The sequence below is a fragment of the Sarcophilus harrisii genome, chromosome 6 (assembly GCF_902635505.1).
Source record: "Sarcophilus harrisii chromosome 6, mSarHar1.11, whole genome shotgun sequence".
Classification (NCBI taxonomy): domain Eukaryota; kingdom Metazoa; phylum Chordata; class Mammalia; order Dasyuromorphia; family Dasyuridae; genus Sarcophilus; species Sarcophilus harrisii.
Window position 1 is genome coordinate 164,308,813 of NC_045431.1, and position 15,329 is coordinate 164,324,141.

General features: G+C 34.7%; 1 protein-coding gene across 6 annotated transcripts in view; it reads right to left on the reverse strand.

Moving 5' to 3' along the window:
* Nucleotides 1–531: 531 nt before the first annotated feature.
* Nucleotides 532–15,329, reverse strand: part of ABHD18 (abhydrolase domain containing 18) — a 47,423-nt gene continuing 32,625 nt past the window's right edge. For all 6 annotated transcript variants that reach the window (XM_031942908.1, XM_031942906.1, XM_003772758.4 and 3 more), the window contains 5 exons: nt 14,054–14,143; nt 13,851–13,952; nt 9,156–9,543; nt 7,818–7,980; nt 532–2,518 (listed from right to left, as the gene is read on the reverse strand). In XM_031942908.1, the coding sequence (XP_031798768.1) occupies nt 2,467–2,518; nt 7,818–7,980; nt 9,156–9,543; nt 13,851–13,952; nt 14,054–14,143 (795 nt within the window). In that variant the 3' untranslated portion in view covers nt 532–2,466. The remainder of the gene's footprint in view (nt 2,519–7,817; nt 7,981–9,155; nt 9,544–13,850; nt 13,953–14,053; nt 14,144–15,329) is intronic.

A 15,329-nucleotide genomic window follows, 5' to 3' on the forward strand; every position in this document is an offset into this window, starting at 1 on the left:
TTTGTACATGATCATCTCTCCTCCCATCCAAGTGGGAGCTGAGAGTAGAGGGAGTTTTCCTTTCCGCAGTCTTCCTTTTCTCTGCACACCAAGTGCTTAGCACAGTACACTTGGCCCATAATAGCTTCTTATTGACTTGACTTGTTGAAATTGCTCTCCTTACACAGTTAAATTGCTCACACATTGACTTTGGCTTCCCCAAATCCAGCCTACTCCTTTACTAACTAGTTCTAAATATCTCCTATATATATTTTTTCTTTAAAAGACCACATTTCTGAGAAAGTCTCATTGTTTTCTCAGCTCACACATTATCAAGAATACTGGTACTGCTAAATCTTCTAACCCTGGCATAAGTAAATAGGGGAAAGTTGTTTTTTGGGAGTGGTAGTGGTGGTGATGGTGGGGTGAGAGAGATTATAGGGACACTTCTAGTTTTTCTAAATGGAGTCTCTTTGGTTCCTGCCCTCTCTTTACTGAGGGTTCAATGTTAATACTTGCTTTTTGTAAGTAAAATCCCAACGAAAAAACAAAACCACTTTGAAATACTTTTATTATACAGTATAAACAGTTAAGAAAATCATATCAATTTGAAAGTTACAGTATGAAATTCATATTCCAAATAAGAATGTACCAAATTTTAAAATTTCATGAATATGAAATAATTGGAAACTATATACATTAAAAAAGATCTATTCCCTAATAAATAATCATGAAACACAGGAAACTTTTCTTTAAGAACAGTCTAAATGTGAATTTCTAGTACTATATTATTTACAAAGATGATCATCATTGTAGACAAGATAAAATGGCATGGTGGGAGAAAAAGACAAGCCAAGACTTCCATGGTTAAATAAAACATAAAAGTTAACACTGATTTCTTTGCATTCATTTGTCTAGTTATAAATAGGGGAATGTTTTTATAACTTCAGCTTAATGTTTTTTTCAAGTAAAAAATCCCATTAACACTGTCTAAAAAAGTAATGTATTTATATAGCGCCCAGAGAGATCTTTTAAAAAAGAGATTATAAATCAAATGAGGAAATGAAGCAAAATAATTTTAGCACTCAGAAAGAATTTTTAAAAGCTACTGAATAAAAGAACTCAATTACTGGGTAACACTAGATGGAAAAACAAGATAATAATAATGATAACCATGAGATAGTAAATACCACATTATCTCCAAAAGATATCTCTGTGGAAGAACTATAATTAACACTGCTGTAGTAGGGCAAACTCCAGTTTTTTCCTAAAAAGTCACTGGTAATTAAGTTTTCAAAGTAATTTTATACTTGTTTATTGGCATTTTGTAGAATTCAAAATGAAGATATTTTTAAATTGTAAAGGCACATAGTCATTCAAATATTCTTGCAAGGCTGAGAGCTCTTGTTTTAAAAATTCCAAAACAAAGACAACTCCTAGGAAATTATGAAATTTCCTAAATATCCCCAAAACTAAACAATATTTCTTAGAAGTTCTCTAGTCTAGTTTTATATTTATTAAACTCAAAACTATGTACATTACATGAGTACTTACATTAGGAACCATTTCTTCTACAATTTAAAAAAGTTACTGTTTTGATCACATTGATCATAAAACTACATTAAAATTCAAACTCTGAACTTTTCATGACAATTAAAAGTTTGAAATTGTAAAACCACAACATGAAAAATAAAGTTTAATGTGAAAATTTGGCTTAAATTATAGGCATTGTGGAAATCAAGTAGTTTTTCAGCTAATTATATATTAAATAGTTAAAATATTTGGCAACAACTAAAAAGTCATTCAATAAAAGAAAATACCAATGTCACAGTATATGAGGATAAAATACAGATATTGTACCAAATTTCCTATTACCTTCCTAAGGTTTGGAGTAGGGAAAGGTTCAATAATCGTCATTATCAGGGTGACATCTGAAAAAATATGTGGTTGAAATCTAAGGGTGGAGACATTATCTGACTTTTTTCTTCCCATATTGGCTTAAGTTTCTGTGTATTAAAACACTATTAACTGAGATTCAACTTCTTATGGAATTTGAAGGTGTTTTTGACAAGTCACAGATATTGTTCAAAGATAAAAATCCTAAAAACGAATTTACTAGCTTTAACATAGGACAAAAGATGAATTCAAATGCTTTTTTTGAAAATTTATACAATAAACAGGAGTATTAATTTGAAAATTTTAATTTCATTTGTTCTGTTTATAATTGTAACTGGATATCCTATGAATTAATTCATTTAATCAGAATTAAACTTATATAAACACTAAAGAAAGCTATTTGTATTTGTTAATTTTTAGCAAGTTTTCCATTAAAAATGATTCAAATATATTAAAAACATGTAAAAATGGAAATGCTGCTTAACTTCATAATTTACAGATGGTATAGTTTGTTGATTCTTCACACCAAAGAATACTGGATGAAAATTCCTGGTATAAGATCCTTAAACATGGTAATCATTCCAGTTATGCTCAGTAAGCATATTTATGAAGAAAACGTTCAAATGCATCATAAATGGCTTGCCTAAAACAGAGTAAAGGAAAAAACAAGCAAGTAACATAAAATTAAGCTGTATAAACAAAGAAGCTCAAATGATTCCCACATAAGGCAGGGTTCATCAACTCCCTCCTATATAGTAAATCAACCAAAACCATGAAGACTACAGGGTCATAGAACCCTGTTAATGTACCACTACAACTGCAAGGAAAACTTAAAAAGTAAAATTGCAATAGATTATGTAGTAGCATCATTGTATGCCAAATCATGACAGGAGGTGATTTACTTCTACAGTCATTCTTGCAACATTCTTTAGAGGTTGTACCTAAATGATAATCATGATGGTTATGTGTCCTCTACAAAATGATCAAACCACACATATACATGTACGTGTGTGTGTATAAATATGTGATTCTACACTCTTTAATGCTAAGAGTTTGAAGATTTGTTTCCAAAGGGGATGCTCAACCAATGGAGAATGGCTGAAGAAGTTATGGTATATAAAGCTGATGGAATATTATTGTATAGTAATAAAGATGAAAGGGATAGTTTCAGAGAAACAGAAAAGACCTTTATGAACTAAGACAAAGCAAAATGAGCAGAATCAGTAACATCAATATTGTAAAGATAATCCATTATATAAGATCACTCTGATCAACATACTGACCCACTAACATTTCAAACAACTCATGATAAAACATGCTAGCCAGCCACCTCTAGCTGGAGAACTGAGGTATTCAGAGTGCATAATGAAACTTTTTTTTCCCTCTCTTTTTTGCAATAAAGCTAATATAGAAAATTGTTTCACATAACTTCACAGCAGTAATGGGTTTTATATTTCTTGACTTTTCAATGGGTAAAGGAGAATTTGGAAATAAAAAAAGAATCAAAAAGATTTGTTTAATCTGTATCAGGAAATATTATATCCATCCTCTCAGAAGAGGATACACTGGCAGACTTTAGTAAACACATGGAGGTAATGCATTGGCAACAGGCTCTCTATACATACCCCTTGCAAGCACACTTTTTCTCCTCCAGAAAGCCCCCCCTTCCCCACCCCGGCAATTGGGGTTAAGTGGCTTGCCCAGGATCACACACTAGGGAAGTGTTAATTGTCTGATGCCAGATTTGAACTGAGGTCCTCCTGATGTCAGGGTTGGTGCTCTTTCCATTGTGCCATCTAGATGCCCCCTAGAATGCAAGCTCTTAAAGACAGGGACAGTCACATTATTTTCCTTATATATTTATATATTTCCTTATATACTCTGGTGCCTGGTATCTGATGCCTTAACGCTTGTTTCACTTTTCTCAATATACACAATAAAATCTCCAATTACATTTCAATTATGCAGTTGCCATTCGGCCTTAGGTAATTCTATATCACATTGTGAATATCCTAAAATGGCATCATGACTTAAAAAAAAAAAAAAAAGTAGAAAAACCAGTAAGGTAAAACCATGAAAATCCACAAAATGTTCTCTTAATTACTCAGTATTTCTGAAGTGATTCCATACCAGCTCAACATTTTGCTGCTTTCTAATTCACGGTTCTGTTCACTCCAGGTTGCCTGTCTAACTGTCATATAAACATTCTACCTTCTGCTAAATTTACTCCTATAACTTAGCAGTTTACAAATGGACAAGCCTGCCATCTACTGGTACAAGGAAGGAAATGGAGATGATTTTTTAAAAAAGGGACAGCAAATGAGAACACAACCCTGAATGAATGAATGAATAAGCACATGCTAACCACTCGCAATACTGATATAAAAGTGAGAAACAAGCTTATACTTTAGTATAAAAAGATGACATAAACGAGGGGAGATGGAGCTATAATGGGCAAAGGGCCACGCCAGGGCACAGGGAACTGGGGTCTGTGGCCTCACTCATTTTTTTCCATCACTGACTTCTCCTTCTAAGGAAGACTTCTGGTCAAATCTCCCCTCCCCTTAGTTCCAATTTCCAGGTGTCTCAGGAAGGGTCCCGAGGAGGCTCTCTGTACATAACTCCATTCTGGGGAATTCTTTAGCCAGATACCTCTGCTCCACAAGCAGGAGCTTTTTCTGCTTACCGCCTCACCTGGCTGCTATCCTGATTCTCTTTGTGTTTTCCCCAGAAGAATATAACTTCCTTGAAGATAAAGATGATCTTACACACACAGGCTAGAGCAAATTAAGTTTTTTCTGAGTTGGTCTGTCCTGATTCCCATCCCCTCTTCTTCCTATCCCCAGGGTTACCCCCATTGCTTACATACAGGTCTACACCCCCTTCTTAAAAATCCTTCTACTTTACCCTGACTCCAGCTGTCTTCCCTTTTGCTTCCACACTTCAATAATAATTCTCCGTCTGTTACAACCTGGCCTACACCCCCTCCTCCTGAAACTAATACTTTTTCATTCCTTCTTCTCCTTCTTCCTTGCTGGCATCTGTGCAGCTTTCATTCTTTAACTCTCCTCCCCAGGTCCCCAATATCTCCTCTGGGATTCTGACTTTCTTCTCTCGGTTTTCTTCCTGTCAGTCCTTCTGCAGGTGGTTCATCTCTATCAACAAATATTTATTAAAAGTACTTACTTATGTGCCAGACAAAAGGTACAAAATGGAACATTCTAAATATTCCTTATATTAGCTATCAACATAACTGTTTAGACCTGAGGTAAACTTTTATATTTACTTTGATGCATTTTATTTCAGGTATTTATAAACATGTTTATAAGAAAGGGTATATGGGTTTCAGACTTGTTTATATGCAGTGAGTTATTCTGGAGTAAGTGACTATAAATCACTTAACTCTTATTTGCCTCAGTTTCTCCTTTATAAAAATACATGGTACCACTTGCAATTGTTTAATATTTTAAAAATAAAATAAAACAACATTAGTTCCAGCATAACACCGAATGGCCTCCACAATCAATTTAGTTCCAAACTACTTTTCTGGTGCTATTTAACGCTACCCTCCTTCAAAATTCTATTCCAGCCAACAGTAGCATTCTAGTCGTAAATTTCCCTGTTTTATGAATTCATACAAGTTTTCATTCCTTTATAAAATATACTCCTTCAATTCTACCTGACAACCCTCTCCTCATCCTCCAAGACTGCTGTTTGTCCTTTATTTCTGAAGAGAGCCAGTGGCCCACAGGTGATACCCACTGAAGCATGAATAGGAATTAAGCGAGGCAGGGTTGCCCAAGGTTATCAGTCCCTCTTTCTCTCCCAGAACCACCTAAATCCAGTGGCAGGACAAAAGACAGGACCGCTGGCGATGGCATGGGGGACAGCAGATAATGGCTCCATAGCATCTACTGCAGTCACCTTCATGGTCCTTGGAACAGATTGCTCTCATCTCCTGGGGAAGATTTTCCTTGATTGGGTAGACATCCCCTAATTCACTGGGGGATTTGAGGTCTGTCAGTTACTCAATTTGGTTTAGCCCATCTGCCAAAACGGTTTTAAAGGTGTGTGGTCACTGCATATGCTGTAACTTCTTGGAAGCACAGGAGAGAGTGGGGTGACAGGTGGACACCAAAGGGGAAGTCCCAAACAGGGCTCAGCAAGTTCTCATACCAGAGGCCTTCCTTAATACCTCATACCTCCTCCAAGGCTAATTGTGGGTGCTGACTCCACACCCTCAAATTTCTCTCACCATGTTCTATTATCCATTAGATTTATTTGTGCCACACCCATCCTACGGGCTGTAAATTACCTGTAATTACAGAACTGCGTCATATTGTGAAAATGTGTCTTCTCTAGAATAACCCTCATTTTTTCTTAAAATGTTTCTCATGACAATTTCCAGCTCTTTCCTAATGGGGTAGCCACTGGACATTTTCTATGTAAGAGATTCTCAGTCTCTTTTGTGTTCAAGACCCCCAAGGCAGCTTGTTGAAGTCTTTGAATAATATTCTTAGAATACACAGATTATAAAGGAAGTTGTTACATAACAATTATAAAAATATTTGCATAGGATGGACTACTACTTCCTTTGTTCTGGAGAAGATACTTCACTAATCTAATTTAACATCACATTCATTTGTTTTCCCAGCTTACCTATCATCCCTCAGTCTTTTTCATAAAAATGACTACATAGAATGACAAAATGTAACCACATCTCAGTAGCTGAATAACTGAATCTAAGTAAAATGAATATTTTTTCTTAAGTGAACTTCCACTTTCCTTCCTCTCATTACAATGTCATTCAATTGATAGCGCTCTCTGCATCTTACACCTTTATTGACAAATCTGGTGTTCTTTTCTCAATCCTTATCCTTTTGGCTGCCCTCTCTATACTCTCTGGCACTGATGATCACTCTCCCTCTCCTGGTTACTTTCTCTTCTCTAGATTTTCAGAATAGCTCTTAGTTCTCTTTGTACTTGTCTGATGACTCCTCCTCAATCTACTTAGCTGGAACTTGCTCCAGATACTGCCCTTAAAGGCTATTTCATTTAAACCTCCTCCATTGGTCAATAGTCATCTCTATGCAAGTGATTCTCAGATCAACACACACAACACTGACCTTTCTCCTTGTCTGAAAACTAGGACCACTCACATGTTGGACATGTTGAATGGAACATCCTGTAAGTGTCTCAAACTCATCATATCTAAAACAGAATCTTTACCTTTCAATTCCTGCCACCTTTCTGTTTTTATTATTGTTACAGGCTTCATCCAAACCTCAATCCCCTTGATACCTTTCTTGTATTCAGCTCTATCATTTTTACTTTATAGGAGAGCCCTCATGTCATCCTCACTAACCTGTCACCCTGCTGCTATAGGGCTCTTATCACCTCTGGCTAAAACTTCTACAATAGCCTTCAGTTTGGTTTCCCTCTTTTAATCAGCCACCAAAATCATTGTTTTCCTCCGGCCCCTCCGCCCCCATTTTTACCTTTTGGGTTTTCCTGTCCTTTTTTGATACATGGCACAAATCCCACTGCCTCCAAATGGCCTCTTTTAGGCCCTGGTGCTAATGTCTTTCCTCTGGTGTAGTCTATGTGCCCATAGACATTTACGATGTCTCCACATTAGAACATATATTACTGGAGAGCAGGGTATTTATTGCATTTTTGCTTCTCTTTCAATCTCTAGCACTTAGCACTGTGCCTACGGCTAATTTTCTCATCCACTATATGTTATTTCTACAAACATATGCTACTTTATGTCTTTGCTTAAATCACTGAAAAATGTGAAGATAACGTCCCAGAGATTTGCCACTTGAAACCTTATCCTCCAAGAGTTAAAGAAAAATGTAAGAAAAAGAAGGGACAAAAAAAGAATGGGAAGGAATAAGCCCTACAGAGTCAGGATTAAGAAAAGAGTACTTGGACCTCACCTGAAAAGTCCTTGTTTGAAAAGGTAAGCACTAATATGTCCCCCTTCTAGGTATCGAATTTCGCATCCAGGCCAAATTTCTTGAAGGCTTCGAACTCCTGTTCGTGGAATATAGGCATCTTCTTTGGCTTGAACCACTATAATCAGACTTGGATCAACTGGGACTATGTATAGGATAAAAGAAAAAAAAATTTAAAAAAATCTTCGCTTCAAATACCTTTGATAAAAGTCAGATATCCAAGATATATAAGCAACTAACAGAATTCATTCCCCAAAGGAAAAATAGTCAAAGAACATAAACAAACAGTTCTCAAAAGAAGAACTGCAAACTTTTTATAAAGGCATGAAAAAAAAAATGTTACAAATTAGGAACAGGAAGAATATAAAACAATATAAAACCTGAAATTTCACTGGTTAATTAATTAACAAAGAGGACAAAAAGTCAACACTGAGATCCTGAAATCCTACTGGGCTACAGTATCTAGAGATATCTAATCTAGGGAACAGAGTAGGTCATAGTCTGAACTAGGAATCAGGAATATCCAAGTTCAAATTGGACTTAGGTATGTGATCCTGGGCAAGTGCCTCCACATCTCAGTTCATTTTCTTCATCTGTAAAATGGGGATAATAATACCTATCTCTCAGGGATGTTGTGAGGAACAAATGAGATATAAACAGAACTTCGCAAACCTTAAAGACTTGCCCAGAGTCATTCAACTAATAAATGTCTGAGGCCAAATCTAAACGAGGGTCTTGACTCTAACCTCAGAGCTCTACCTACACGGTACCACCCAATGACCTCATAATAAAAACTACCAATAAATTTTTGTCTTCAAGAATCTCCTCTACATCCTTACTAATGGTCATCCAACTTCTCCTTAAGACATTTCCAGTGAAGAGAAATTCATAACCTGCTCATACATCATAATCCAATTTTGTGACAGCTCTAATATTCAGGAATTTTAATTTTTATTACATCAACCAATCATAAGTATGTGTTAAACAGAGTGTCTTCAATTCTGTAAAACTTACTCACTGGCCATAGTTTTTGTTTTCTAAGGCTAAGAACAAGTTGGATATAGCTTCTTCACAAAGGTTTTTCAAATACCTGAACAGTTTAATCTTTTCACACCATCACCCCCTTAATAACATTTAACATGTTATTACATACATGCTTTCCAGATTCTGATATTTTCCTAAGTAAATGAAATATTTCCCAAACTAATTAATTTAAATTATAGAATAGTTTGAGGTTTCTGATAAAATAAAGTATGTTATAAAAAAACAGCACACCTGCACAATGGCAAAAAAACAGATTTCTAAGAAAAAAATTAGTACCTGAGAAATTTGCTACATGGGTACATTCATCCATGACACCTTTCATAAACATTAAAGATTCCTTTTGTAATGTGCTCCTTCTTTTTTCTTCTTTGCTTTTTTCTTCACTGAATTGATCTGAATGATTCATGGAGCTCCCATCCCTGCTTTCCTTAGTGGACAGTGTCTGACTCAGGGACTCAAGCTTAGAAACACCTTGTAACACAAGACCTTCTGATGTGGCACTGATAGAGGATTTATCAGTGTTGTGACACTGAGCAGATTTCATGCATAATGATTCACTAATATCTAGGTTTAAAGTTCTGGAAGCCAGATCAAAATTAGTCAGGTTGTCCACACTATTAGGGAAATGTTTCACAAAATCTCGTCCCATTTTAAAAGAATCTGTCTGAAGAGTTGAAATGGGGAGAGAAAAATAGGAGAAATTAGAATATATCCTTACGGAAGAGACCATTATTAACATGTCTTACTTATCAACATTACTTAAAAAAAAAAACTGTGAGGCTAAAGGAATTCATTAAAATGACCAGTGAAATAGAGCCACTGAAAATAAAGACTGAAATTTTATACCATTTATTCAAAAAGCTATATGTGCTCATACCATGCTTACTACTACATCTTAGCCATCCTCCTAGACCCAAATGCAACTTAAGTCAAAAATAGCACCATTTCTACGATAAATGTTTCTAAACACATTAACTTACAATAAAGCATATTCACAAATCGAAACACCTAGGAAGAGTTGACAATAGCAAGTTTTTCAAGTACAATTAATACTTATGGATTTGAAAATATCAAAGTTTGATAATTTTTGTATTTCCAGCAATAAAGAACTAAAATTACAGCAAATAAAGGCCACAGAGACTTGTTGACTGGATTGTCTGTGGTGACATTCTAGGAAAACTTGGACAAGAGATGAACAGAAAGGGTAGGCATGGATGAAATGCAATCTGCACCATTAATGAGAATACATCAATAAGATCATAGATCAAGTATTTTTAAACATAAAAGTTTCCACCCATTGTAAATGACCAGAAAAAAGTTAATGATGATGATAATAATAAAAGCATTTATGTAGTACCTACCGTGCATCAATTAATGTACTAAACATTTTTTCATTTAATTCACACAACAACTCTGGGAGGTAGGTGTTGGGGGAAACTGAAGCAACCAGAGGTCAAATGATTTGCCTAGGGTTACAAAACTAATAAATGTTTGAGACTATATTTTAAACTCTGGTCTTTCTAACACCAGGCTCAGCATCCTATCCACTATTACCTTATAACAGTTTTAAAATTAAAAAACTTTTGACTGGGATTCAATTGTCTTTCAAACTCAAAAGTCCTGTATACCTTAATTTACTTTACAATACATAACCTCTAAAAAAAAAAAAAAAACAATACATAACCTCTGTAATACTCCCTAGAGTATTAAGTACTAAGCATCAAGTGCAACAGAGATAGGCCTAAAAAAGCTGGATACAACTTAATTCCCACTTAATATAAAAACAAGTTCATTTTTAGGTATCAGATTTAAAGACAAGGCCACAGTTTTTGAAGTTGAAATGGTTATAGTGGTTCAGTTCTTATTCCCTGTGCGGAAAAAGGCTCTTGGTGTGGTAGAAAAGAAGGAGCAGAATCCGAAGTCTGAAGATCTGCTATCTAATCCCAGCTGGGTTATATCCCAACAAGTGGAATTTAAATGTTTTATTCTTTGTTTAACAGACATCATCGAATTTTTTTTTTAACTTGATAGATAAGTCTGTCTCTGATAAATTAGTGTCTAATTATAATTTCTTGCACAAATCACTTCATCTCCCTTCCTATGGGCATTTCCACTAGCTGTCCTCATGCCAATCTCTTTCCTTCTTCACCCTAGCTCTTGCCTTTCTTCAAATTTCAGCTTCAAATTTCTGAAAGAAATCTTTTCCCAAACTTCCTTAATATTAGTATCTTCTCACTGATGATTATGCTCAATTCACCCTGTAAACATTTAGGGTTAGGGTTTAAATTCTCTATAATTTTGAAACTAAAAATATGCTATAATATTTTAGGAAATTTCTAATATGTTTCAGAATATTCTACTATGGAGGAAAAACATAAGATTCTGTGTTTATTTCGCCAATGTCTCTAAAAGAAATAATTCATTGCTTCTCTAAAAGAGAATTAAAGGGTGGAGTTTGGCATTTTCTCTGACTCAAGACACTTCCACTTACAATTTTATAATATTTAAGAATAAATGAAAGAGCTATCTGTACCAAGAGAGATGATTGTGGGGACTGAGCATAGATCACAACAGCTTGCATTTTGTTTTCTTTCTTATTTTTTCTCTCTTTTTGACCTGATTTTTCTTGAAAAGCAAGATAATTGTGGAAATAAATATAAAAGAAATGAACATGTTTGACATACATTGAATTACTTGCCATCTTGCCATCCCCAAGAAGGGATGGAGTGAAGGAAGAGAAGGAGAAAAAAGCTTTTCTATCCCAGGTGAGATAGAAGAACAATGAGAAAATATTTCTTAATATATTTTTTTTAAAAGAAAAGAGATAACTTAATATGCTTCCACATTTTTTGTCATAAAAACTTCCACAACAGAATTAGGACATTCATATTATGTGGCCACAAAGGGACCCACAGATACCTGAAAAGCATAAATTAGAAATTTCACTGCAATAGTTCTGCTTCTTCCTTTTGGAAAGCACAGGCCACATGGTACTGGGAAACTGATGACTCACAACCGATTTATGAGAGAAGTAAACATGTTTAAGGCAAGTTTGCCTTTGTTGTAGTAAGAATAGAGGCATTTGTGTATCATTGTTTCTTTTCATAAAATCTAGGTGTAGCAGTAATGAAAAACAGAAGGATCAAATATAAATTTACTCTCACAAGAGAGAAAAAAACCAAAACCAATCCATACAAGAAAATGTGATAGCTTTCAGTGAGTAAAAGATTATTACAGAAATTTCCCAAAAGATCTTTACAAAGATATTAGTTAATGAAATTAATTTATCTATCACCCTATAGCCACATATCAAGACAAGTTCTTAATCCAATTTCTAGGTTCTTAGGTGGCAGCTACTTCCTTTTCCCATTTTTAAAACCTCACCTAAAGGCCCACTCCAAGGCCTGACTGTATGTCTGTCGGCAGAAAACAAGCTAAAATGGGTCCTGTCAAATTAAGGAGTGATAAAAGTGTATGTCAGCTCTCTAAGGCAGATCAGCTAATGGCAAGGAGGCTTGTCACCAGGTCAAAATCAGGATAATGAATTTTCCAGCTACAGTAACTCTGTAAGATGATCTGCTAAGTTAGAAGGCTTTAGTCAGTCTAACACATACATACTCTGAAAATGGCAGACTGACATAGTGTCCTCGTCTATAAAATAAGCGTTAAGAAAATGGCCATACTAGTATCTTCATCAAGAAAACCTCAGACAGTGTCACAAAGAATCAGAAACAACTGAAAATGACCAAACATCATTACATACAGTTATGTATCAAATAGGAAGCACTACGCTAATATATATATTTACATATATATATAAAAGATAACTCTAAAGTTACCTAAAGCAGTAAAATGCTTTGTCAGAGTTACTCTTCACTGGTATTTTGTTTTACTACTCTTGGAATAGCCATGGTTAGAGGACATTCTATAACTAAGTTGGGGAAGCAAAATGAAGCTGGCAGAGTAGGAGTAGAGCTTAACATAACAATCTTTTCCAAACAGAAAATCCACCCAATCATTCTTCTAGCCCCAAGAAACTTAAGGAGAGAGACACAGAGGTCTGTACATAAGAGGGGTGGGACTTGGTCAAAAGGAACTGTAGAATGTTTGAGCAGCCAAGGACTCAAAGAACCATGACCAGGTAGGCATGAGGAAAGGCTACCAACTGGAATGGTGGAAGCAGCATAAGGATCTAAGAGGACTGAAGCTCAGGCCAGTCATTTTTGAGAAGCACACAAAACCTAGCAACAACACAAAGCCCAAAGTCAGAAAGCAGACTAGCAGAATGAGCAAACAAAAAAGAATCCCACTCAAAAGGCTTATTATTAGGACAAGAAGTTCAAGGTACAAACTCAATTGATCAAATAAAGCTAATGAGACATTAAGAAAATTTTAAGACAAAATCAAAAGTCTTAAAAAAAATAGAAGAATTCAAGAAAACAGGCAAAGGAAATACATACAAATCAAAACAATTTTAAAAAAATGCATTTTAAAAGTTCTATTTCATATTAAAAAAAACAAAAACAAAAACAGGAATGCTTATTTTTGAAAGACAAGGAAGACATTATTAACAAAAGACAGTTTCTTGATGAACAGGATATGTCTTTCCTCATTACTGTGTTTCTCCCCACCCCTTCGTTCTTTGATTATGTATTATTTTTAGGTGGGATCATAGGATTGAAAGACGGAAAGACTCTGGAGATTACCTACTTCAATTTTCTTATATAGCTGATGTTGAGTGAGGCCCAGAGAGGTCGAGGCTTGCCTTACCTGTGTGAACTCAAGGTCATACAAGTAGTAACCAAGTCAAAATTAACCCCACCCCAATTTAGGGTTATTGCTATTATATAAATGATTACTAGTTGCCCGATTCTTTCAAAAAGAAAAATCAACTTCATTTTCCCATTAAGAATTTCTAAATTTGACTAGGTCAAAAGTGAAGTTACATTTCATAAAAATCCGAACACTTACCCCACAATATTCAAGCATGTGAACAATTTCTTCTTCATAAACTGTCTGTGTATAGTATTGTTTCTCCAACTCCCTCCAATTAATTGATTTACTTAGCACACCCTAAAAGAACAATCAAAATTCACTCTCATGCAAAAGCCACTTCATTCATTATTATTTTTACATATTCAAAGTTGGCTAAATATTATATGCAGTAACATTACCGTTGTAAAGACTCCAGAAGCAGTTGACCAAGAAAGACATGGAATTAATGGTAAAGGTTTAGGCCAATTGGTTACAGCTAATGAAGCCATCTGTAATAAGGATTACACAGTTATATAATGTTTTGAACAGGAAATCCTGCAATGAAAAAAGAAACTATTTTCAATAAATCTTAATTCAATTTATCTTTATAGTTCACTTTTAGTACTAAATTCTTCCACAAAATGTTTCCTTACGCAGATAATTTTCAGGGATTATATATTTGAGTCTTGTTCACTAATCCATTCACATTTATTGACTATCTACAAATGCCTCTTCATGACGTCGAGTTCATTCTGGATTCTTGAAGGCTGTCACAGTACCTGAGAGTCTTTCCATAGACTATATCTTATCTTTCAATGAAGTGAGAAAGGTAGGTTAGAAGTCAAAGTGAAAATGCTAAGCTGACGTGTAAAGATTTAATTTAGTAGGTAACAGAATCGCTGACATTTCTGAGTATAGAAACGAAAGCAGAAAAAGATGTCTATTTCTTTCTGCCTCTCAGCTGAGAGGCCATGGAGTACAATTCCAATATTTCCAGTTTGGGCCAATATACTGAATTGTTTTTTAAGTGACAGTTATATTTTAAATGCATTAATTAAAAAACAAACAAACAAACCTTTTTAAAAGTCCATCTCATACCTATTAGATTATCTAAAATAATAAAAGTGGAAAATCACCAATGGTAGGGAAGTGATGAGAACTGATCCAACCACTTTGGAAAGCAATTCTGAATTGTGCCCAAAGAGTTATAAAAATTTGACCTAGCAATATTACTATTAGGTCTATTAGCCAAGGTAATAAGGGAAAAAGGAAAAGAACCTATAGTCAATGTAACAAGCTGTTTTGTTTGCATTCAGTCTAAAGCAGAGTTTCAATTTGGGGTATGTGAACTTAAAAAAAAAAAATTAGCCATAACTATTTCAATAAAATGCTTCCTTCGCATTCCTATTTGTCCTACTTTATGTATTTAAAAATATTATCCTGAAAAGAAATCATAGGATTTGCCAGACTGCCAAAAAAAAAAAAAAAAAAGCCCCAAAGAAAGTTAAGAATTTTTTTTTAAGTTAAGTTTCCCCCAATTACATGCAAAAACAATTTTTTATCATTTGGGTTTGGTTTTTTTTTTTTTTAAAAGATCTAAACTCCAAAAATTCTATTCCCCCTCTCCTTGAGACAAAGCAAACTAATATAGGTTATACATGTGCAATCATGTAAAACATTTCTATATTAATCATT